This window comes from Elgaria multicarinata, chromosome 3 (genome assembly GCF_023053635.1).
Source record: "Elgaria multicarinata webbii isolate HBS135686 ecotype San Diego chromosome 3, rElgMul1.1.pri, whole genome shotgun sequence".
In the NCBI taxonomy this organism is placed as follows: domain Eukaryota; kingdom Metazoa; phylum Chordata; class Lepidosauria; order Squamata; family Anguidae; genus Elgaria; species Elgaria multicarinata.
In genome coordinates, this window is record NC_086173.1 from 22,894,123 (window position 1) to 22,920,321 (window position 26,199).

Sequence of the window (26,199 nt, forward strand, 5' to 3'; positions counted from 1 at the left end):
GGCTATAGTGGCTCGCTCTGCGTCAAAGAGGGCAAAGCCTTTCCCCTTTGAATTGTCCAGGAAAAGAACAAGCTTGCCGTAAAGGGCTCTCCAGGAGCCCAGCCCCTCTCCCTGCCTTCCTCAAGGCCCATAAACCCCATGGCCATTCAACTTGGAGACATAACAAACATGGCTCAAATCCCAGAGGAAGCTGGAAGCTGAAAGTGCTGGAAACTCGGGTTCATTCTCATCCTGCTGATGGAACCCAGCTGGCAAGAACCACAGCCACGTGAAATGCAGCCCAAAGAGCATTAAAGGGGGGCTATGGGTGCTCAACTGGTTGTACATGAGTGTGGGGGAAGCAACCTCTCAACTCCCCTTCAGGCCAACCTGAAGGGGAGTTGAAAGGAAGCACTTAGCAAAGGAAGGATCTACTGCTAGGCCTATTCAGGCCTGCTGCTCCTAGGCCAGTTCCTACATCCTGGTTATTCTTTGCAGTCAGGAATACTTATGGTTTCTCAGCTGTGGGGATATCAAAGAGAAGAGACCTAGCTTGGGCCCTCAGGATAAGAACATAAGAAGAGCCCTGCTGGATCAGACCAAGGGTCCATCTAATCCAACATTCTGTTCACTCAGTGGCCAACCAGCTGCCCACAGGAAACCCACAAGCATGTGTGCAACAGCACCCTCCCACCCATGTTCCCCATCAACTGGTGTATGTAGGCTTACTGCCTCTAATACTGGAGGTAGCTTAGAGCCATCAGAAGTAGTAACCACTGATAACCTTCTCCTGCAAGAATTTGTCTAACCCCCTTTTAAAGCCATCCAAAGAGGTGGGCCTCATTTTATCCAGGTCTCTGCAGCTGTCTCAGCTATACTGAGCTGCTGCTTCAGCTACTCTGTAACATTTATTTAATGCGGAATATTGCCAACTCTAAGCATAAGCAATGTTAGTCGGTACTGTGCTAACGTTGCTTAACACTGCAGTCTGAGGCAAGCAAAGGTGCCCTACAGAAGCATAGAAAGCGCAACAAAATGGCAAAGGCTGATCGTTGTAAACAAGTAGAAAAGGTGGCCCACTGGGACAGATTCCCCACCCCCACCCCCCATTTCACATATATGATGGTAAGGGAGTCTAAACTTGCAGTGACGACCTAGAAAGAGATCTTGGGGTCATGGGAGATCGCTTACTGAAAATTACTGTGCAAAAGCTATGAAGAAAGCAAATCCCATGTTAGGGATGATTAGAAAATGGACTGAAGACAGAGTAGCCATCTTCATAATGGGCACGGTAATGGACTGGATGAGGGCTAACAAACTGAGACTCAGTCTAGACAAGACGGAGGTACTGTTAGCGGGTGGTTCATCTGTCCGGTGAGGTGATGTTTGCCCTGTCCTGGACGGGGTTGCACTCTCCCTAAAGGATCGGGTCCGTAGTTTGGGGGTGCTCTTGGATCCAGACCTGTCACTTGAGGCACAGGTGAACTCAGTGGCAAAGAGCACCTTTTATCAGCTTAGGTTGATATACCAACTGCGCCCTTATCTGGACAGAGATAGCCTAGCTACAGTTTATCCATGCTCTGATAACCTCTCGTTTGGATTACTGCAATGCGTTATACGTGGGGCTGCCTTTGAAAAGGTCCGGAAGCTTCAGCTGGTACAAAACAGGACAGCCTGTTTACTAACAGGGACTGGCTGGCGAGATCACATTACACCAGTCCTTTAACAACTTCATTGGCTGCCAGTCCAGGTCCGGGCCCTATTCAAAGTGCTGGTATTAACATTTAAAGCCCTAAACGGTTTGGGGCCAGGTTATTTGAAGGAACGCCTCCTCCCATATGTACCTGCCCAGACAGATCAGAGGCCCTTCTCCATGAGCCCCTGCCAAAGGCCTACTAGGAGGAGGGCTTTCTCCACTGTGGCACCCCGGTTATGGAATGAGCTCCTCAGAGAGGTCCGCCTGGCGCCTACACTGTACTCCTTTCGTCGCCAGCTGAAGACCTTTTTATTCTCTCAGTATTTTAACACTTAAATTTAACTTAAATTTAAATCTTACTGTTTTAACTCTGTATTTTAATCTTATATCAATTTTGCTGCGTGGTTTTATCCTAGTTGTGCTTTTTATATTGTATTTTGTATTTGTGCTTTTAACCTGTTGGTTGTTTTATTATGGTTTTAATTTTTGTGAACCGCCCAGAGAGCTTCGGCTATTGGGTGGTATAAAAATTTAATAAATAAATAAATAAATAATGCCTAAGGTGCAGCTGCATTTGGGCTGCTGGATGTCCTGTTTTCAAAAGGGAGATCATAGTGCCAGAGAAGGTTTAGGAAAGGGGAAGCAAAATGTTCCGGAGGTTGGAGTGCTTTCCTTTCTGAGAAAAGGCTAAAGTGTTCAAGAGTAAGACCATGGGTCCATCTAGCCCAATGTTGTCAACACAGACTGGCAGCCATGGCTCTCCGCTATCTCAAGACGGGTCTTTTCTAGCCTTACCTGGAGATGCCAGGGATCGAACCTGGGACCTTCTGCATGCCGAGCAGGCTCTCCACTTTACCTGCAAAAGGCCCCATGTTCTGTCCCTGGCATCTCTAAATAGGGCTGGGAAAGAATCCCGTCTGCAGCCATGGAGAGATGCTGCCGATCAGTGTCAACAGTAACTGAGCTAGATGGACTAATGACCCAACTAGATATAAAGGCAGCTAGCTGTGGTCCTAGTCTGAGGTGGAGGGGAAGAGGATTAGGGGAAGAGGATTATAAAATGATGCAGGCATGAAGAAAGTAGATAGAGATATTTTTTCTCCTTCTCCCATAATGCTAGTAGTCTGTGGGATCACCCAGTGACATGGACTGGCAGGAGATTCAGAACAGCCAAAAGGGCAGTGCATAATTAACTTAATGGAATTTAATGCCACAAGGTGCCCTGATGGCCATTGGCTTAGCTGGCTTTAAAAGGATGCTGGGTGACTTTCTGCATGCTATTCATAGGTTACTTGTGCTATTCATAGCTTGACCAAGAGCTATTAGCTAGGGTAGTTGCCAGATCCTGTTTATTCTTTGGCTTTTGCCTTTATGGGGCTTCTTGTCTGTGGGCTTCTCCTACACATCTGACTGACTGCTGTGAGAAGCAGGATGTTGGGCTTGACGGTCTGATGCAGTAGGGCTCCTCTTCTCATTTTCATACATCAGGCCCTTCTCATGCAGAAACATACATCGTGGTTCAGCAGACCGAGTGTTAGGTTTGCGTGTAGGAGGCTCATTCAACTCCTACTCCTCCTTCCTGGTCTATGAAGCTCAGGGGGTGACTGTGGGCTAGTTGCTCCCACAGAATTTCAGAGAGGATAATGTAAGATCCATTTTTAAAAAATACATTAAAATGAATCAGCTAGGGCGGGGGTCAGGATTAGACCTTCTCTTGGGTTTAATTTACAGGAGGTTAGATTTTGGTTGGACATTAAGAGAAATGTCTTGACGGCAAGAATAGTTAGACTATGTAACCAGTCACTTGGGCCTCAGCTAGACGAGGGGGGTCGGAGGGAGGTCGTAGCCCAGGTTTACACGCAGCTCGTGACATTGAGCCCACCATTTTGTTTTTTAAAGAAGAAAGAGCGCACAAGCGCTCGTGGGCAAAAGATTAGTTTTTTTAAATTAAATGAATTTCCCTGCTCCCCCCACCCCACCACCGATTCCTATCTCCTCGCGAGGAGCCAGGACAAACCAAGATGCACGTCCACACATTCCACGGTCTTGAGATCATCCTGAGACTGCGGAAAAAAACAGACTACAACTGTAGGGCAATATTCCAGGGCAAGGGAGGGATCATCCCTCCCTGTTCCCAGTATGCCCTGTGTGTCATGTGGATGCACAGGGATGATCCCGGGGCAATCACCAGGATATTGCCCTGTCTAGCTATGGCCTTGATGTGGTGTTTAGCTCTCCCATGCTGGATGTCTTCAAGCAAAGATTGGGCAGCCAAGAGCTACAGCACCCCCAATTCTTGCATCGAGCTGGGGGTTGGACTAGATGGCCTACAAACTCCCATCCCACCCCCAACTATGATTCTATACTCTCACTATTGGTATCTGAGTAGGTATTACCCAAGTACCTTCTCCCAAGGAAAAAACACACTGTCCATTTTAGAGGCAAAGGGTTTTATCGCATCTTCAGCCTGCTTCATGCACAGAATTTGACAAGGGGTCCCGATGACATCATCTTTCACGTGTAGCCCTCAAGTGTTTTTCCACCATGGCTTCTGTTTTTTTCTTTTTCTTTTTCTTTCTGCAAAAATCTGTAAAGGAAGAAAACATGAAATGCTTTCTGATTGGGAGAGCTATGAGCCCTCCATCTGGAAGCACTCAAAGGCTTTTTGCTTTAGGCTTTAGGCGGTCTGCGACGTCAATTTCACTTTTTAAATCTCATTTGAAAACGTTTCTTTTCTTGAAAGCTTTTAAATCATAGTGTGATCATACTAGTCTATATTTTAGTTTTAATGCCCCCTACCCCGGTTGTTTTCCCCCCTCCCTCCCCTGTCTGTTACTGTATGGCAGATTGTCTTGTTTTGTTTTATTCTGTACAGCGCCATGAACATTGATGGCGCTTTATAAATAGATATTAATAATAATAATAATCTTCTTCTTCATCATCATCATCATCATCATCTCTTGAGTCAGCTGGGATTATTTTTTATCGATCAAAAGAGTTCCATAACACAATCCTATGCATGTTTACTCAGGAATAAGTCCTCTTGTGTTCAGTGGAGCTTACTCCAGTGGAAAAAAAGGGCACAGGATTGTAGCCTTCCCGTGGAATTCTTTAAATGTTTAATTGGAAGTAAGTTCCATTGTGTTCACTGGGGCTTACTTCCAGGGAAGTGTACATAGCCTTACAAATTATTTCAAACACAGACATTTAATTAGGCTGCAATCCTATACCCATATCCCTGGGAGTAATCATTGAACTCCGTGGGACTTACTTCTGAGTAGACATGCAGGAGACTGCTCTATCAACGATGAGTTGTCATTGAGCAAGGTTGAAGGCCCTATGACTAACATTGATCAGGACATGTCTATGGAGTTCTTACATTTTTATCTTTCCAAATAACTCTGGCCTTAGCTAGACAGGGCGAAATCCCAGGGCAATCCCTGAGATAGTCCCTGTGCATTCACATGACGCACAGGGGATCCCTGTGCGTCAGATTATCCCTCCCTTGCCCCGGGATCTTGCCCTACACTTTAGGCCAGCTTTTTCTGCAGTCTCGGTCTGAGCCCGAGACTGCAGAACGTATGTGCGGGCATCGCGGTTTGTCCCGGTTCCTCGTGGTTCCTTGTGAGGAGCCGAGACCTGCACACGGGGCACAGAGGGAGCAGGAAGAATTTTTAAAAAACTTACCTTTTGCGCATGAGCGCTCGTGCGCATCTTCTGTTTCTTTAAAAAAAACCAAAATGGTGGGCACGACGTCCTCTCCTTCCGAGGCTGTCGTGTGCCACATGTAAACATGGGGGATCTTGCGATAAAAACATCGTGAGATTTTCACCCCTCTGTTGCACAATAACAGGTAGGTCTAGCTGAGGCCTCAGACATTTTAGCCTTTCAACAGTCCTTTCAACAGTCCTATGAAATGCTGCTTTGTACGTGGATTTAAAGGTGGAATGCTATGAGAAAGGGACGTTTCCATTTGTTTTCTCTTTGTTATTTTTTAAAGTTTGTTCTTGTTGTATTTTACACTCATGATTTGGATTATATATCATTCTTCTAACAAAGTGATAGAAAGAACAAGGAAATGGTATTCTCAGATATTTCAGGTATATTTCTTTGGATTATCCTGTTTACTATCCTTTATTTATGGTACCATCTGACAATATATTACTAGAGCAGGAAAACAGTTGTGGATGTATTTTTTTTTTTTACTAATTTAAGTATTCTTCTGTGTAATAAGATTTGTGCTTCTAGCTTTGCTTTTGCTCTCTTGTTACTGCAATTGTTGCGCGATCCTTGAGATGCGTTCTGACATTGACAAGGAGGCTCACTTTAGGTTTGTTTCATTAGGGCTGGTTTGCAAGACACCACAGCCTACTGCGGGTCATTTTACTTGCGAGGGCTGTCACATTGTGCCAGGCGCCCTTGGGGGCAGTTTTTGCACCCAGTGACATGCCAACCAGGAACTCTGACTTGTCTTTCCCCTGATAAGCTGAAATTGGAACTCGGGGTTCGTTGTGGCAAACAGACCACAGATAGAGCATCCGTAGGTTATTTTTCTGCTCCTGCTTGCAGCAAGAGCGCTTAAGCAGTTTGTACGAGCACACTCACTTGTTCAGGACAAGCCAGGGTTTAAAAACCCCAGGTTGTGCTGTGTGTGAATTGGGCCAGTGGCTTGTGCTTCATAGCTGAACTGTAGTTTCCCACATACAAACACAACACTCTAGTCTAGTCATTGCACTGTTCTAGCTACATTGGATATGTTAACCTAACAGTTTTGTGTAGATGTGAAATCTATACAGTACGCATGGAGATAACTTATTGTTCATGCTAGCCAGTCACAACAAACAGATACACTTAAACAAAATTTATTATTTAGCATGCCATGAGTCACAGCAGTAATTCAAATGAGGCATATTAGTTACAATAAAGCACATTACTGGCATCAGTTTCTCCCCACTGCCACAAATTACATAACTCTGCAAGTAGCATCCACAAGGGGCCGGCAGCTCTCATTGCAAACTGTGCTGCCGTGGTTGGAAACAAACACATCCGAATGAATAAATCAGTTTTGAATTTGGTGGGATGATAAAGTGGCCTTTTAAACGTTAGTTCAAGCAGTTCTTCCCTGATTGAATTTTACAAGGGCCGTACTAGCAAGTAGCAAAGTAAATGGTCCATTTCTTGCATACCACACATACAGAGCCTTTCTCCCCCCCCGCCCCGGGGAGTTTTTAAAAATAAATAAATCATCACTTCATACATATTGGCAGTGGCATGTGGAGGAAAGCGTGCTGTAAACGACAACTCATTGTGCTACAAAAGTTAAAAATGCAAATTCACAGTGCAAGCCTGTGCATGTCTCCCCAGAAGTAAGTCCCCCTGAGTCCAGGGGACTTACTCCCAGGGAAGTGCGTATAGTAGGACTGCAGGGTCAGTGTTATTGACCGAACCAAGGGAAGACTTTGCTTTAATGGGCGTCCTGGGCAATCTTTGTTGTGCGTTTACGTTAGATGTAGGCAGAAGGTAGATTGGAATCTACTAGTAGGTCACTGATGATTTCTAATAGATCAGAAAGGAGTGACTCCCAGTTGTTTAACAGTAACAATGACCCGCACAGGTTAGAATTTTGCATCTGGCTCTGCTAAGGTAGCCATATTCCAGTTCCCCAAATCCTGGCGCTTGCATATTATGCAAACTATTGATTTTATTATGCAAACAGTATGATGCTTAGGAAAGTGATAACCAACCCCCCCTGCCAGTTCTAATTTTCCAGTCCAAATCACCTCTTTCAAAGTTGTTTTGTTAGGTAGGAAATAGAAGGCTGGGTTTCCTTGCATGCTTTTGCCTTGATCGGTATCTGAACCCTCAAAGGTTAAGTAAAATATGAGATAATTAGAGTGCAATCCTGTGGTCCATTGGGGAGGGTTCCCGGGGCCATAAGATACTTTGGATCTCCAGGCAGAAAGGGAGATGACCCTTCAGAGATGGGAGTCCTCTACAGAGAAACTGCCTTGACTGGCAGCAGGAAGCCCCACTCCCCTGGCTGCCAAGCTGACTGTGCATTGAAGGACAAAAGGGGGTGTTTCAGGAACATGTCAGATTGGGGAAGGCTTTGAATCTGCTGGATCAAAAAAACCTTGCTCCCTGGATACAAATCTGGAAATGGATGAAGGGAGAAACTATGCTGCCTGGTGCAGTTACTTCCCTTCCCATTTGAACCAAGGGGAGAGGGGGAAAGGCAGAAAGGTAAAATGCTGTCTCTGCACCTTCTTGCCTGTTCAGCTGTGAGTGTGGCAGAGGTTAGGAAGTGGCAGTCCCCCCCCCCACTCCACCCCAATTTCTATAGGATTATTTTGCCCTATATTAAGAAGTTTAAAGCTGCCATCCTATGCACATTTTCCTGGAAGTAAGTCCAATTGAACACAGAATTGAACTGTTAATAGAATTGTTTTATATGTTATTGTAAAGCGCCTCGATGCTAGAAATGGTGAGGCGGCGCTATAAAAATGCTTTAAATAAATAAATAAATAAATAATGAATCTATTTATGTATTCTCAAACCCACCCATTCCCAGCAACTCATATGCAAAGGCAGCTGTAGCTTCTGTTCTTCTTTTTCTTATGCATGGAAATTCCTTACTCATTCTTCTCTGTATTTAGTTCGGTGCTTTCTTTTTATCACTTTTAGTTATCCTTTTTATCCCTGGCTCTTTATATCACTGTAAAAAAACTAAAAAACAAAAACAAAGAACAGTTCCATTACCAAGTTTATGCGAACTTGCCCTTAACCCTTTTAGAACCTATAACTACTATTCTGCCTAATGTACAACGTACATTAGGGGAGGGAGTTAGAAGCAGAATGGGGGTGGGAGGGGGAGAGGGAGATCAAGGCGATCAATAAACATCTTTAAATGAGCATTTTACAGCATGCTCGTAACTAGCCACTCATGGATGTTCGCGGGTCATTTTGACAATGCCGTCAGCCTTCTGTGCCCCTCTCCCGTTCCATTTCCCGGTTTTAGCGATAAAAAATAAACCTCAGAAAACCCGATTCTTCTGAGATATATTGGTATTTGTCAGGATTTCCTGTTGTGTGTAGGTGAAGTTGCACTATAAAATGGCCACTAGAGGGTACTGTCCCGTTGAACTGCACAAACCAAGAGGTTGCTGCTCTCTTCCTCGTGTAATTACAGCTCATTGCAAATGCGAAAGAGAAGCAGGAAGTAGAGACACAGTAAGGAAATGTGATTTCCCCCCATCTGAAAGAGCCCAATCGCTACTAGTCATAATGACTATGTACCTCAAGTGTCACAGGAAGTTTTCCTATCAATACCAGTTATTAGGGAACAGGAGCAAGAGGGTGATATTGTGCTCGTGTCCTACTTGTGAGCTTCCCATAGGGATATCATAGAATCATAGAATAGTAGAATTGGAAGGAGCCTACAAGGCCATCGAGTCCAACCCCCTGCTCAATGCAGGAATCCACCCTAAAGCATCTCTGACAGATGGTTGTCCAGCTGCCTCTTGAATGCCTCTAGTGTGGGAGAGCCCACAACCTCCCTAAGTAACCGGTTCCATTGTCGTACTGCTCTAACAGTCAGGAAGTTTTTCCTGATGTCCAGTTGGAATCTGGCTTCCTTTAACTTGAGCCCGTTATTCCGTGTCCTGCACTCTGGGAGGATCGAGAAGAGATCCTGGCTCTCCTCTGTGTGACAACCTTTTAAGTATTCGAAGAGTGCTATCATGTCTCCCCTCAGTCTTCTCTTCTCCAGGCTAAACATGCCCAGTTCTTTCAGTCTCTCCTCATAGGGCTTTGTTTCCAGAACCCTGATCATCCTGGTTGCCCTCCTCTGAACACGCTCCAGCTTGTCTGCGTCCACTGTGGGAAACTGGATTAGATGGACCTTTGGCCTGACCCAGCATGGTCCTTCTTATGTTTTTATGATCTGGGATTAAGTGGAAGGCTGTGTAGTTACATGACTTTTCCTGTGGAACTGATGCAGTAGCGTGACCTGCTTTAGGATATTAGGGCAAGGAAGAAGCAAAAGTTGACCGGAGATAAGCTTGATGCACTTTTGCTCCTAAGAACACAGGTTGAAGGGTGGGGGTGTCTGTGTCAAACAAAGGTCAGACTCAGGCTTTCCAATGAAATGCAATGTCTGCTATTTAACTTGTTGCATCCCCCTTATGCACTTTGGCAGAAGTAAACCAGATTATCGCCACAGTAAAAGGTAACAGTGACACACTGCCCAGTTTAAAGGTTGACCTCGTCTAGTCAGAGGATGGTCTACTAGGGTGAAAGTACAATGTATAGGTATCTGTATACAGGTCAACAGAGCATGAAGCTTCTGCATGCAGCTGAACACTGGATTTAGTCTAAGACAGGGCAATTGAACTGTGACCTGAGGGGTGTGTGTGAGAGAGGGGGTGGGGGCAAGGACAAGTTACTTTTGGCTGGAAAACTTAACCAGCCATTGGCAGAAATAGATATGCTTAGATACGGCAGCATAATGGTGATAACAACCTCCACAGCATTTTAATTCACTGTTTAACCATCCTGAGGCTCAAAATATACACCTGGTTGCTTCAGGATTTTGAAAATAATTTAGAGGTCTGTTGCCTCTGAACCTGGATGTTCTGTATTCTCAACATACCTAGCAGCCTTTGATAGACTTGTCTTGAATGAATTTGTTTCATCTGTGGACTTGTGAGTAATTGAACAGAACGCCGCTTTTTGACCACTTGTCAGTAGGTGTAGGCCGAGGAGGGCTCACCTTGTGGCGTGCTGGGAGCAGGGACTACTCAACCTGCACCTCGTGCCTGTACCTGCCGTCACCCCTTTCCTGCGCCACATGAAGGGCTCGCCAAACTTACCTGGGGCCCAGGAAGGGGGAGGGGAGGGGGAGTAGTGCTGCTTATCAGTGAGCCACCTTTCCTGCCAAGGAGGGACTGGAACTCCAGGTTGCAGCCCTCCTAGTGGGAATGGAACTCATTTTGCCCAAGATGCTGGGAGTAAGGAGGTGGGGTGAAACTCCCATTTTCAGCATCCTTCTTTGGTGAGAAAGGCTGAGGAGCTAGAGCACTGCCATCCCCTCCTGGGGCCCCTAGTAAGTGTGGTGGATCCTGGAGTGGGGGCTGGGAAGGGAGAAACCCCCATGAGAGTTCTGTGCTCTCCGCTCCTCTGATGCCATGCTTCTCGCCTGCCCAAGGACCTCCACTTCCCTTACTCGGCTTCGTCCTTTCTTCTGCTGCCCCTTACGCCTGGAACGCTCTTCCAGAACACTTGAGAACTACAAACTCAATCGCAGCTTTTAAAACTCAGCTAAAAACTTTTCTTTTCCCTATAGCTTTTAAATATTGAGTTTGTTCTGACTCTATACTGTTAGCTTCACCCTACCCGGTGCCTGTTTACCCTACCCTGTGCCTGTTTGCATTCTCTTTCCCTCCTTATTGTTTACTACAACTTTATTAGATTGTAAGCCTATGCGGCAGGGTCTTGCTATTTACTGTGTAATCTGTACAGCACCATGTACATTGATGGTGCTATATAAATTAATAATAATAATAATAATAACAACAACAACAACAACAACAACAACAACAACACTGGTTCTTTGCACTTGTGTTTGAAGCTGATGCAAAGAACTGAGTCCCTTTATGGTGAACAAAGGAATACTTGTGCTGGTCCCCTTTAAAAGCCAGGGCAGTGGTCCATTGTGTGTTGCATGAGATGCATTTCCTTTTGTCTGTCCTGAATCTACAGGCCATTGATGTCATTGGGCAGTCTAGGGATATGGCTGAGGGAGAAACATCATCTGATTACTGGTGACAGAAGACATCATCCCCAGGTTTTGAGCTCCCCACAAACATTTGAGAGTGGCCACTCTTGGTGACAGAATGCTGGACTAAATGGACTTTTGTGGGATCCAAGGAGACACATCACGGGCTTGTTGAGTGGAAACGGCGAGCTAATCTTCATAGCGATGTTGGTTTTAATTACTTGGTGCTAACAAGCGAAATAGGTACTATTAATAGATGCAAGGTCACACGTCATCTCTGTAAGCCTGAATCGTCTCTTTGTGCTGGAACTTTGCAGACCCAGTGCTTAGGGATTCCAGGTGACTCATCAAAACCTCATCCAGTTGGATAGTTTTCTCCACGTTGCTTGCCCAAGAGTTTTTGCATAGACTATGTTTTGTGATTTGTTCCTCAGAACATAGCTTCGTAAGCCTGTCACTGTACATTGCGTGCTTTTTTAAAAAAATGATATATATTTTTTAACACAGTAGGTGATATATCAAAGTTCAGGCTCCGGGAAATAGTTTAAAATTCACCCACTGCCTCTAAGAAACGAGAGGGGGGACGACGACAGGGTTATTAGCTAGTAAACCAAGGATTACTCCAGTAAACGTCTTTTTGAAAAACCTCCAGCCCCTGAATGTAACAATGACTGTTTTCTCTGAAGGTTTTGGGTTGTTGTTCTTTTAGGACCAGAGCTATCGAATGATGCCATCTATCCTCCTAAGTCATATCCTGCTGTGCAGCTCCCCTCTCCAAATTAGTTTGCTATCTGCTCACCCGGCAAGGGCTGATGATACTGAAACCTTATATCCTCCAGAGCAGGCAGGAACGGAGCAGCGAGGGAATGTTGTGTTGTTGTAGGTTTCTGTGAGGCTTGTCAGTCTTGCACACCCAGCAGCTTTTCTGCCGTCGAACCAAACTCGGAAGCAGAGCAGGAGCCCCTCAGTAAAGATGGCACCTTTCTCCCCCCCCCCCCTCTGAAATTGGGAAAAGCTTTCATGCAGAGCTAGCGCAGCTGGCTGTTAAACTGGCAGTGAAGTGGCCTGCCAGGAGCAGAAGGGAAATGAACGTTGATGGTACTTCTGAGCCCTTCTCAAATGTCCACAGGCGCGTGCCTTTGGAACAGGGTTACAGACTTGTGCTTTTCAAAATATCTGGGGCAGATCAGGGAGCAGGGCCTGGGTTGGAACCTGGTGGCTTGGGTATATATTTATTCTATTCCTTGCAGACGGGTTTTGCATGGGTTGGAATAGCCCTTAGTTTGATACAGTGAAGCTTTCATGCAAATTTACGTAGCTGTCAGAGTTGGACACATTGTTAGGGTGACCATATGGAAAGGAGGACAGGGCTCCTGTATCTTTAACAGTTGCATAGAAAAGGGAATTTCAGCAGGTGTCATTTGTATACAGTATATGAAGAACCTGGTGAAATTCCCTCTTCATCACAACAGTTAAAGTGCAGGAGCTATACTAGAGTGACCAGATACAAAAGAGGGCAGGGCCCTTGCAGCTTTAACTGTTGTGATGGAATTTCACCAGGTGCTGCATGCATACAAATTACATCTGCTGAAATTCCCTTTTCTATACAACTGTTAAAGATACAGGAGCCATGTCCTTCTTTCCATATGGTCACCCTACACATTGTGCTTGTCCCATCTGAGTGAAACCATGCCTGCTGGCACCCCTAGGCGCAACCCCTGCCATGGTGCACACCTATAGCTCCCTGGGGAAGGGATTTGTCAATTTCATTCCCCCGAGCGGGAGGGGGCTGCCCTACAGCAGGGTGGAGGAGACAGGCATATACCTCTGTCTCTCAGCTTATCTCCCCTGGTTTAAAACAGCCTGGTTTAAAATGCTGGTTAAGGAAGTCTGCCCCTAGTGACTGAAGATATTAATGCAGGCTTCAACCACACAAACACATTTAAATTAATGCTTATGAAACAAATCCAATAACCCCAAGATGCACACACCCTAGGGTGCCCTTAGTATGCCTTCCAGGTTTCAGGTGTTTAGGTTTCATGGTCTCGGCACTATGGTGCTGACGGATGGACGGACAGGCACACATCCTCTTTTATTGCTATAGAGGCAGCTGGACAGTGGACAACCATCTGTCAAGTATGCTGTAGGGTGGATTCCTGCATTGAGCAGGAGGTTGGACTCGATGGCATTTTAGGCCCCTTCCAACTCTACTATTCTATGATTAAATTTACATCCTGCCTTCCCACCAAACATGGTGCTTGAGGCGGTAACGATAACAAAATACAAATTAAAAACAGAATATTAGCTAAAGCATAACATAAAAACAAATCAATCAAAAACACAATAGAATGAAATATGGTAGAAAAGAGGTAGATCAGGGCAGAGCCTGTTGAACTTTAAGGGTCAGCGAGTGTAGACCCTGGCAAATTTTGGAGGGAGAGGGTGGGTAGGTTGAAGGAAGATGGTGGTGGATTTTGACAGATTAGGAGGGAAAGCCTCATCTCTAAATCAGGGTCAATGTGTATGTGGGGGTGGGGGTGGATATTCAGGGCCTTCCCTCCAGAGCAAAATAGCTGTCTTAGGGAGCAATTCTATGCCCCTAGATACATTTTAACCCCAGGGGTTCAGATTTGGACCCTGGGCCTGAAGTTTTTCACCCCTGATCTACAGGTTACGGTCTTGAGCCATATTTACAGTACTGTCTCAAAACAATAGGCCTTTGCTCGCCATAGAGAACCCTGGGAACTGTAGGTCTAGCAGATAGGTTGCCTTTTCTAAGAGAGAAATCACAAGGAAACTGCATCTATATTGAAGGTCCACTCTTTGATCCAAGTATTGATCTGGGACTTCAAATGACAGGCCATTTCCAATTTGTAATGCTATGAGGATTTGTTTGTTTCTGAATGCATCTATCTCTTCAACTTTCTAGGGAATGTTCCAGTATTGTACTTGTTTGGGGAGTTCCTCTTTTGTTGAATTACCTGTTAAACGGGCCAAAATAAAAATGGGCTAAGTGCAGGTTGCTTTTTACAAATGCATTCAGCTGAAGGAAAAAAAAGGGGGGGCTTTCTGAGATTGCAGTGAGAGAGGATGAAAGTGCTCTCCTGTTTCAGAGTGAGAGGAATCAGTGAGCCCATTGGCTGTGGAGGAAGCATTGCCCTAACTCACTGTTGGTTTGATTTGCCTTCCGTGACACCAGGTCACAGCCAAATGTGAATGGCCACATAATGTCATGGCATCATCGTGTCCGCTAAATGATCCCTGGTTGGCTGGTAGCGGCGGAGAAGACGCCCTAGCAATTTTCTGCAGAAAAGTTGATGGCTGTGTGTGTTACGGCTGTGAACAGGCATGGTGAAAGGCAAACATCCTCAAAGATAGGAGAAAGAGGATTGGGAAACATTTTGGGTCTCCCAAAAGTACTGTTTTTGCCTCCCAAACCTGAACATGGAAAACATTTAGTGCATCCTTAGTTTTACATTCTAGACACCCCCTCCCTCCCTGCTCCCTGCCCCCCAAAATGACGAACAATGTTAAGAGGTGAGAGACTTATGTGCTCAAATATATATGTGTGTGTGTGTGTGTGTGTGTGTGTGTTTATTTAGAAAATGCTTGCCCCACTTTTCTCACAGAAACTCAAAGCAGCTTCCAATAAATAATGCATCATGATGCAAATTGGGTGTTTTCTATTGTCAATATACCCTTTGAACCTCTTCATTTTCTCATTCCCAACACACCTTGTCAGTGTGTTTTTGCTTTCGGTGACTTTGCTGCCAGCACTGTTTGCCGCAGTTTGACTGCTTGCAGAGATTCTAATTCCAGCGTTTCCACTTTCATCTTGAATATCTCCTGGTGCTTCACCGACTTGGAAGGAGAAGGGGCTGAATGGATGCTGCCCCCTGGGCCAATCAAAGCACATCCCCCCTCATGCCCTAAATTGCATCCTTGTTGTTCTCCCCATTTTAGTAAGCTGGGCAACCCATCAAGCCCTGCTTCTGTCTCCACAGTGGGGGCTAAAGTGGGTTAGAATCCACTGAAAGGCTAGGGAAAGCCCACAACGGTGAAGCTGATAGAGGGGTTAATTTATGTTGAAAGGCAACTAAGCTGAGTTAAGTGATCTTTCGTGTGCATTCCAGCAGGAATAAGGGGGATCAGGCAGCTGCCCACATCTCCCTAGGGAGGCCCACTTCACACTGATCAGAATGGCTAAATTAGACCATTCAAAGCCTCCTGGATGTGGATAATTAATTCCACTGCCAACCTAGCCTTGGAAGGAGTCATAGCTCAGTGTGTGCAAAGAGTACATGCTTTGCATGCAGAAGGTCCCAGGTTCAATCTCTTGAATCTCCAGGTAGGGCTAGGAAAGAACCCTCCCTGAAATTCTGGAGAGCAGCTGCCAATCAGTGTCAACAATCCTGGGCTAGATGGAGCAAGTGTTCAGCTAGTGTTCAGAGGCGCCCAGTAATTTGCCCTGCAAGAGCTGCCTGCCATGAAATCCTCTCCCATCCCTGAGTGTGACTAAGGATTTATAGGCTGTATTCTGAGTGATACAAATTCCGGATGATGCGTATTCTGTGCACACTTGCAGATTTCCCCTTGCAAGTTTGTGAAATGGGACATTTGGTATAAAATCTGTCAGCCTGAGAACCTTTGCCCTGAAAGCAGCTTTCATATCCTTATTGCAACAACAACAAAATCTGCTGAAAACATATAAGCAGGATCTCAGCAGAATTCCCCAGGAGCCACTTCTCTTTCCCAATTTTGTGGGTATTATTTATGGATCTGAGCTTTAATCCATTTAATCAATAGATTATTCCTGAAGCCATTTTGCCTCTGATGTGTTATGTTATTAGGAACTAGGGCAGGAAAAGAATATTAAAAAATAACTTTTCCTTTTATAACAACAAGTAGTAGATTTTGTTTGTTTATATTCTTCCTAATCTTCTTTGATCTTTGCATTCTCATTTGTTTGCTAAAATTATTTAAATTTTTAATCTTGACAGCAGAATGAATTATGCCCAGCTCATGAGCTGTGCATGTACATGTGTTCTGAGTATAGAATTGAGGTCTCCTGAGCGTGGCTTTTGCACTGAAAAATAATAATAAATTAAATTTTTAGCAGGCAGTATTACAGCCTTGCTCGGCTTGCTTTCATAAAGAGAAGGTCTCCCTAATCCTGCCCCATGGGCAAGGTTTAATTGTAAGGCAGGATTCAACTCTGGAACCTCTTTTGGATGCCAGGGATCAGATCTGAAACATGCCAAGTGAAAAATTAATCCATTAGCACTGACGTCTCCTGCTTAGAGTAAGAGTTTCCTAGCTCCAACTACCTAATTTCTCCAAGGTTGCCTATTATAGTATAATGGAATATAGAAGCAGAGCTTCCTATTGTGGAGGTCAGTGTTTATATAGTAAAACAGAACATATCTGCCAGCTAGGTTCCTATGAACTACGCATTTTCAAGAAGGTAATAAGATGCTTCAACAATCCATTTGTGTTGGAGGTGGGGCAGGAGATCATTGGGTCCAGAAGACTAGAAAATGGATATCAATACAGGGCCCAGAACCTCCTAAATCATGCATTTCTTTGTACTTGTTTTTCACTACATATGGGCTGAAGAGAATGCCTCTGAGAATGTATAGCAATGAATGAATAACCTATGGCACTCACTGCCACATGATGTTGTGATCACCACTAGTCTAAGTGGGATGATGATTATCATAGATGGGGTAAAACTGGAGGGTGGGTCCCCCAATGGCTAGGATAATTAGGAATACAGTTTCTGGAGCAGTATCCCCTCCGATTACAAGATGCTGGAGTAGGGGAACAACTAGTGTGTTCGCACGTATGTCTGCCTGCCTGTCTATCCCTATCTCGTCCTGCTTGTGAAAGCCCCTAGGACAGCTGGCAGGCTGGCCAGAGGTAGCCCTTTGGTCTGGCTCAGTTTGACCACTCTTATGTACAGCCAGTCCTGACGATGAGAAGGCCAGGAGTGCCTTGCCTGGAAGACAAGGCCTGTGATGGGGTGGGGTGGGATCTACTGGTGTAAGGCTTGCAGGGCAGCTTGCATTTACTGCTTAGTTTCTTCACTGAGAGAGGTGCAGAGGCTCAAGGACTCTAGTTGCCCTGAGATAGAAGAGCAGGAGGGGAAGTGCACTCCGACTTCTGCCATCAGAAGGCTGCACCCACTGTTTCCCAGGAATGGCACACAGCCAGGGGGGGAGACTGTGACGTACCCCCTTTCGGTCTCCTTTATTCCACTCTATAATCAAAGGATCTACAATCACATCAGCAGAATGCTGCTCACTGACCCTGTGACTCACTGACGCTTCTTGGCCTCATAGCTGCCAGCCCAGCACTCTTTATTCACCCTTTTCCTTCACTGCTGCCACCATATAACACTGAATCTTACCTCCGGTACTTCAAGAATCCAATCCAGTTTATGAAACAGAATAACATTTAGTTAACAATAAGTACGTTTATACAGTTTACAAAGCTTGTGGTTTCGTTTGTCATCCTACTTGTTTGTTTCAATACAGTTTCCTATGTAAGCTTGCCTATGCTACCCACCATCTCCTACCATTCACTCTGTTCCCAAAATAATAAAAGACGTTGTTCCTACTCTGTTCTAGACCTTTTCACAGACAAACCGAGACTCTCACTTCCTCTCTCCACACACAAGTCTCAACTGCTCGTCCCCTAATTCCTCCCTCTCACTGCTAACTGCCAATCCAAACCTTTGAACCACCAGCCAATCAGCATTCCCTTCACATTCTATTCACTTGCTCCCCCTCCCTACAGAATTAACCACTTACCAACCTTCTATTCTAAGTCCGAACAGCGCTTACATCCTAAATAGCAATAATAATTAAAACATTACCAGTACTTACATCTTATATAATTGGCAATTAACAATAAAACTTCACAGAGACCAACCGGGGCCATCCATCGGCCAGAGAAGGAGCAGCTGCAAGGAGCTCACTTCACCACTCCCTGCCAGAGGGAACCCTCGGCTCCAATTGACAGTTTCCCCCTGGGACTGCAGAAGGTCAGAAAAAGAATGCTGTGGCCTCGTCCATCAACCAAAGGAACAAGAGCCACCAATCACTGTCCAAGCAGGAATCCCCCAGCAAGGGCAGCTCAGCTCAGCCCAATCTGCATTTCAGTGCCTGCTTATATCTAATCTTGCTTTTCCCTCCTCTCCCCTTCCCTTGTGTGTCTTACCTTAATGATTTGTAAGTCTGACAGCAGGGCCTGCCTCTCTTTTTTAATTGATGTGAGCCCCTTTGAGAGACAGTAATTGTACGAAAAGTGGGATAAAAAGGCAGTAAATAAAATTAATAAAGGCGTGCACTTCCCAAGGTGTCTAGTTTGACCCTCTGTGGTGAGGGGCAGGTGCACAGTCAGGGGCTCTCTGTGATGGCTGCACTTGATCTCTGCTTAAGCCCCTGAACTGAAAAGAGATTCCGGGACTGAGCCCTGGCGAGCCTTAGCTGGAATTAATACCTGCTTGAGCTCCACTACTCATTTCGTAAATTAAGTCCTTGCTCTACATCTGGGTTGCTCACCTCCTTCTGCCCCAGTCCTAAGGCCGCCTTCTCTCTTTTCCCCCCTCTTGCAGCCGAGCAGCTGAACGGCATCGGAGGTTCAGTGACGGTGCCTCCTGTGCCAGCTCCTGCCTCTCCGGATAAGCAGCCCTGCCTGGCGTCTCCAGCCGCTGCCCCAACACCCCACTCGGCCCTCTGCCTGGAGCCCAGCCAGAATCCCAAGAGTGGGCCAGCCTGGGGGACCAAGGTGGCGGAGATCTCAACGGCGGCGGCCCCAGCAGCAGCAACGGCAGCCCCAGCCACTCCAGGGGGGGCTCCCCAGAGCAACGGCAGCACCAAGCCTGATGAGGAAAAGGCCAAGAAGCTGCTGTACTGTGCACTCTGCAAAGTGGCTGTCAATTCGCTGTCTCAACTTGAGGCACACAACAAAGGTATTCTTCTTATTCTTATTCTTAACTATTATCAGCGTCGTCTTGTTTATTTATTTATTTGATTTATAATCTGCCTTAGTACCAAAAAATGGCACTCAAGGTAGCTTACAAAACATTTTAAAATAGATTAAAACAATAAAATACAATAAAAACATAGCAATTACATAGCATAAAACACACACCCAACCCACAACCCCCCATGTACAGGCCAAAGGCCTTCTTGAATAAGGTGATCTTTGCCTGCTGCCGGAAGGGTAACAGAGAAGGAGCAAATGTGGCCTCCCTTGGGAGGGAGTTCCACAGCCTGGGGGTGGCCCCCGAAAAGGCCCTCTCTCACGTCACTACCAAACACACCTCTGATGGCGGTGGTCTCAAAAGAAGGGCCTCTCCAGAAGATCTTAAGGACTAGGCAAGCTCGTGTGGGATAAGGCTGCCTTTCAGGTAGGCTGGTCCCAAGCTGTATAGGGCTTTATAGGTCATAATCAAAAACAGGGAGAAAAGCACCCAAATCAGGTGAAAAGAAGGGAGAAACGAATTCTCAGGATGTTGAACTTCTTTATTTATAGGTGGAAAAGCCCAAGGCTTTCTTCAGGGGGCTGTAAACATTTAAAATACATTCTGTAAAAACTGGTAGGGACAACATGTAGTAAAAATACATTTTTATTGTAAAATTAAATTGACATATTGCCACAAGGGCCTATGTACATATGTAAATTGCTTGAAACATTTTTTAATTTATCATATGAAAACAAAGTACTCTGTAAATTAATATTTCAATGCATACATACATTTCTTTTCAAAAGAATATATTATTATTATTATTATTATTTGCATTTGTATACCGCCCCATAGCTGAAGCTGTCCGGGCGGTTCACGTATATCATACTTGTGGATATGATACCACCATTGACTGTCACGTTGTCTGGATGCAGCCTTAGTCTAATGTGGCTCTTCTATGCTCTGCTAGATGTAACAGCCCTTGTTCCGTCTGCTGTATTCTGAGACTAAACATTGTGTCTCCACCACCCCTATTCACTTAGCCCAGCTAAGCCTTTGCGGGGGTGGGGGAGCCCTCCAGATGTTGCTAGACTCCAATTTCCATCATCACACGCCACGTTGACTGAGGCTAATGGGAAGTGAAGTCGCTGAATTTTTGCATTGTGCAAGTGTTAAGGCCACAGGAGCCCAGCCAGAAAAACGAAGTGGCAAGCTGGCCGGCCGGCCTTTCCCTCGCCCACTCTCCTGCTCCATGTGCGTGTCCAAAACCTAGCTCTTTTGTCTCCTTTCCCCATAACGCATTACATCTTTGGCCTTGTCGCTGTGGAAACAATAGCAAGAGCCCTGGGTGTGGTTGCAGAGCCCCTCTTGGCAGCGAGACAGACATTCCCCACCAAATGAGCTCACAGGCACAGCAGCTTCAGTCTCCTCTGGAAAACGGGGGCTCCCCTCTTCCGACCAGCTTTCCAGGACTTGCAGAAGCAGAGACGGAGGCCCCGATATAGAAAGCCCGGCTGCCTTCCTGCCAGCAGGCCGTAGCCCCCCCCCCCCCAGCCCCCGTCATCCCTTTGCTCGCTTCACCTCAGCCTGTCTTTTCCACTCCCGTGCCTTAGCATGTCGTAGAGAGCTGCAAGGGCTGTAGCGGAGGGCCAGCTGTGGAGCTGTGAAGGCAACTTAGGAAGCAGAGGGCTCTGGGGATCAGAACTGTGGCGCTAAGTCAAGGCCAGGAAAGCACCCAAATGGTGCCTCTCCCCACCCCACCCCACCCCACCCCACACCCGCCCGTGTCCTCCAGTAGTAAAAATATATCCTAAAATAAATGATGGACAATTTCTCACCTTCAGTGGCAGCCAGCATTTATTACCTCAGGGGACTGCCTCATTCATCCTCACGTTAGGGCCAATCCTGGTAGCAGGTGGGTGTAGAGAGAACTCTGTCTTCCATTTTATATATGGAAACCTTTTATATCACTGAGAATTGGTTAGAACAACGCTGTAGTTACCCATTGTGCTATAAGTACCTTACAGAGCAAGGTGTGACACGTCAGCTTGAAATCTCTTCTGAGGCCAATGATGTAGTGGAGGAGGGCTTTCTCCGCTGTGGCACCCCGGTTGTGGAATGAGCTCCCCAGAGAGGTCCGCCTGGCGCCTACACTGTACTCCTTTCGTCGCCAGCTGAAGACCTTTTTATTCACTCAGTATTTTAACACTTAATTTTAACTTAAATTTAAATTATACTGTTTTAACTCTGTATTTTAACCTTATATCAATTTTGCTGCGTGGTTTTATCCTGGTTGTGCTTTTTATATTGTATTTTGTATTTGTATTTTTAACTTGTTGGTTGTTTTATGATGATTTTAATTTTTGTGAACCGCCCAGAGAGCTTCGGCTATTGGGCGGTATAAAAATGTAATAAATAAATAAATAAATAAATAAATAAATAATAGTGTAGCTGGTGCTCTCTGTGACATAGAGCTGGCACTGTTGGATCAGCAGTGGCACTGATGTCATCTGCTACACTCCTCCTACATCATAGAATCATAGAATATCAGAGTTGGAAGGGGCCTACAAGGCCATCGAGTCCAACCTCCTGCTCAATGCAGGAATCCACCCTAAAGCATCCCTGACAGATGGTTGTCCAGCTGCCTCTTGAATGCCTCTAGTGTGGAAGAGCCCACAACCTCCCTAGGTAACTGATTCCATTGTCGTACTGCTCTAACAGTCAGGAAGTTTTTTCCTGATGTCCAGCTGGAATCTGGCTTCCTTTAACTTGAGCCCGTTATTCCGTGTCCTGCACTCTGGGAGGATCGAGAAGAGATCCTGGCCCTCCTCTGTGTGACAACCTTTTAAGTATTCGAAGAGTGCTATCATGTCTCCCCTCAATCTTCTCTTCTCCAGGCTAAACATGCCCAGTTCTTTCAGTCTCTCTTCATAGGGCTTTGTTTCCAGACCCCTGATCATCCTGGTTGCCCTCCTCTGAACACGCTCCAGCTTGTCTGCGTCCTTCTTGAATTGTGGAGCCCAGAACTGGACGCAATCAGACTTTCCTGTTCCCTCTGAACTTGGCTGCAATCCCCACAGTAGCCGTGGGGAAAGGTGGGGGGGTATGCATTTCCCCAGCCACAATAGATTATTTCCTGTTGTAATGCAAAGTGTTCTGGGGTGGCTAGCTCTTGACTTGGTAAATTGAGACCCACTAGCTCTAAAAAAATACATGTTCCTGAGGAGAAGAAAACTGCTAGAAATAGTTTGTTGACATGGATCAATACAGCTGCCTGCTTTTTTTGGACTCTCCTTGGGACTATGAGAATTGTCATGGTGAGCTCCTGCCCTTCAAAACTTTACCATGCGCCTGTGGCGTAATATTCTGGGACTTTTTCCCATGTGAATTTCTTTAGCTCTCTCCATTATAGTCCTCCTGAGCTTAGAACATGGGCGCCTGAAGAGATGGCTTCTTTAAGAGAATGAGAATGCGCTTAGCACACTTCTATAATGCAGCCCAATTATTCAGAGCACTTCATGTATGTCACCTAAGGGCCAAGCCTTATTAACTAAGGTGCTTTGAACTGGCCACATCTTTTTCTTCAGGGGAAAAAAGCAGGCATGGGGGGGGGCAGTTTGGAGTGGGTGTGGGGAATTTAAGCCTTTCCTGCCTCCACTGTTTTTCCATGAAAGCCCTACGTGCATCAGAGTCGCCCCGTTGCGAGCAAATAGCAGCTTGGGTGTTGTTAACAGGAAAACAATGTTCAGGAAAGGTTTGTGCTCCCCTCCCTTACTCCATGGTCCTGATCCAGATCAGCCACACACACACCAGTGCTTCCCACCCACCCTAAAGGTAGAGATGGGGCACTTGTTCTAAGCACATTAGTTAAGAACACTTTTACTGGTGGTTTGGACCTAAGTCGTGTGTGGACAACTTGTGGCCCTCCAGTTGTTTTGGCCTACAGCTCCCATCATCCCTCACCATTGTCTGTGCTGGCTGGGGCTGATGGGAGTTGTAGGCCAAAACCTCTATAGAGTGCCACAAGTTGCCCACCCGTGCCCCAAGTAGACCTTAAATCAGCCCTGGACGTAAGTTTTGTGTTGCAGATGGGGCGACAGGATGTCGAGTGGCTTAATTAAGGCCACCTCATGAGTGAGCTCGGGGCTGAGGTGAGATTGGAGCCAGTTATTTGCTGTCCACACAACTCACACTCTTCACTGACATGCTACGTTAGGGGAGCGCTTTCCAACGGTTTCTAGAAGCAGTGAAATTTAAAGCCATAAAAAGCTGCCTTCTTGTCCATCTAGCCCAGAAGTCTCTGCTCAGACTGGCAGCTGCTCGTTAGGGTCTCGGGCAGGAAAGGGACTTTCTCAGCCCCCTGCTGCCTTACCTGATCCTTTTATGTGGAGATGTCAGGAATTGAACTTGGGACCTCCATGTGTTCTACTCCTGAGCTATAGGTCCTCCCCCTTGGTAGCCGGGCCAGTGTGAGGTCCAGAATGCCTTCTGTGCAGCAGGAGATTTCAAGGGTGACACAAGACGGAGTGAACATTCCTTTGAGATGTTGCTTGCATTTCTTCTTCGTGGTCTCTGTGCATCACACTAATGGGCTCTGCGCCTGCGCGGAGACCAATCGGGAAACTTCCATAGCCTAGAGTTTTGGCGGGAACCCCTCCCCCCCTATATATATATCAGGGGTCCCCGCCCTAATCCCTCAGTTCTTCGTTGACCGCCATTGTGGTAGACCAACTTAGGGCTTCTCTGCTTTAGCAGCGCTTAGAGTTCATTATAAAAGTTTATATATTTTTCTTCTATTCTGCTTCTATCTTCTTATATTTCACCCTTTCAGTTTGCGTTTTTCTTTACTCTCGGACTTATTTGCGATCTCTGATCGCTCGGCCTTGGCGCATGGCCGTCAAGGCGCCTTTCCGTAAGTGTGTTCGTTGTGGAAGCAAACTTCCACCCTCGGACGGACACTCTTTATGTGTTTTATGTCTTGGTGAAGGCCACATTGTAGATTCCTGCCACCACTGTATGGCCTTCACCAGACAAACGAGAAAACACCGTGCGGACCGACTACGCTCTCTCCTTTGGGACAAGGCCCTTCAGGCCGTAGACGCCCAACCCCAAAAGGCTAAAACAACATCTAAAATGAAACCTGCTTCAACCTCAACGGCTACAAAGCCCGATAACCCCTCAGCGGCTCAACACAGCCTGAGAATTATACAGGTTTCCCCATCAAAATCAACCTCTGGCCCAATGCTAACGCACGAGCCAGCAACTCCTAAAGCAACACTCTCCTTGGAACAACTTTCTAAAAAGCCCAAAAAGCCGAAACATTTGGACCCACGGAAAAAGAAAAAGCGAAGGGAGCAGCCTCTCGAATCTGCCCCTAGAACGCCCATACACCCATCGACACCAATCACCACGCTACCGATGCCTTCGACACCGACAGCAGTACAACCGATAACATCGGTACCGGACCCTATGCCGACTGCTTCGATCTCTGAAGGAGAACTTATTGAATCTGCGCCAGCAAGCCTTACTACACAGGCCATGGCAATTGCGTCTCCTCAGAGACAACAGCCTCTAATCTCCGAGTCGCCGGGGAGAGGCTCAGAACGAGGATCTCAACAGCCTCGATACCGTACCGACAGATCTAGATCCCCTCATACAGAGTGGGACAGATCATCGGTGTACTCCTCCTACAATTACAGAAGGGATTACCCTCCGTGGGAATATTACCGACCTCCTCGCTACGAATACGACACCAGGGAATATCCTCCTCGACGCTCCCCACCACGCCGACACGATAGATCGCCACCTAGACAGGGACAAGACGAACAGTTTATGCCTCCTCCACAATTACCACCTCGCTCGGAGTCGAGACATAGATCACATGATGACCATGTGCCCATACCGACGCCTCGATTAAGACATACAAACTCACCTGCTGTTGCCGATACCGCCCTCCAGCGTCGACAACCATACATTACCTCTCTTGACTCTCCCTCTGATGGATATGAATCTGACTCTCCTTCAGAAGTATCCATTGCTCCATCGACACCGTCTCCCGATGCAGCAGTAACTTTACAGGAACCTGTTTCTCCTCCACAAGATGTTGTAAACTTCTCCGACCACATTCTTCGAATGGCCCAAACGCTTGGGCTAGAAGTACAAAAACAAATAGAGAGACCTAAAGACCCTGTTTTCGATGCAATTACCACAGAAAGTGCGACATCGGTAACAATACCGTATCTCCCCACTTTGTTACAGACTGCTCAACAATCGTGGAAGAATCCTTCCTCCCTGACTCCAGCATCAAAGAAATTAGAAAACATGTACAAAGTACAAGAAACCGATGCTTCATTCTTACTAAAACACCCACCACCAAACTCTGTGATAGTAGAGTCCGCACAGGGAAAATCTCATAGAACCCATTCCTCTCCTGTCGATAAGGAGGGCAGGAGACTAGACTTTATGGGACGTCGCATTTATACATCAGCATCACTGGGCATGAGAGTAGCTAATTACCAGGCCACCATGGCCCGTTATCAGCTGTTCTTGTGGGAAAAAATAGGAGCTCTTTGTGATGACCTCCCAGAAAATCGTAGGGACCTGGCTAGAGTCTTTCAAAACGAAGCGTCTGAACTTGCCAAAATGCAAATTCACTCCGCTATGCACCAGACAGACTGTGGTACCAGGACCATGATGGCTGCCATCGCACTACGCAGACATGCCTGGCTCCGATCTACCTCACTAAATCAAGAGGCCCGAACAAGAATAGAAGACCTC

General features: G+C 46.2%; 1 protein-coding gene across 4 annotated transcripts in view; it reads left to right on the plus strand.

The window, feature by feature from the left end:
* The window catches only part of ZNF385A (zinc finger protein 385A), a 170,697-nt gene that overhangs the window by 138,029 nt on the left and 6,469 nt on the right, over positions 1–26,199 (plus strand). For all 4 annotated transcript variants that reach the window (XM_063119600.1, XM_063119602.1, XM_063119603.1 and 1 more), the window contains one exon: positions 19,069–19,425. In XM_063119600.1, the coding sequence (XP_062975670.1) occupies positions 19,069–19,425 (357 nt within the window). The remainder of the gene's footprint in view (positions 1–19,068; positions 19,426–26,199) is intronic.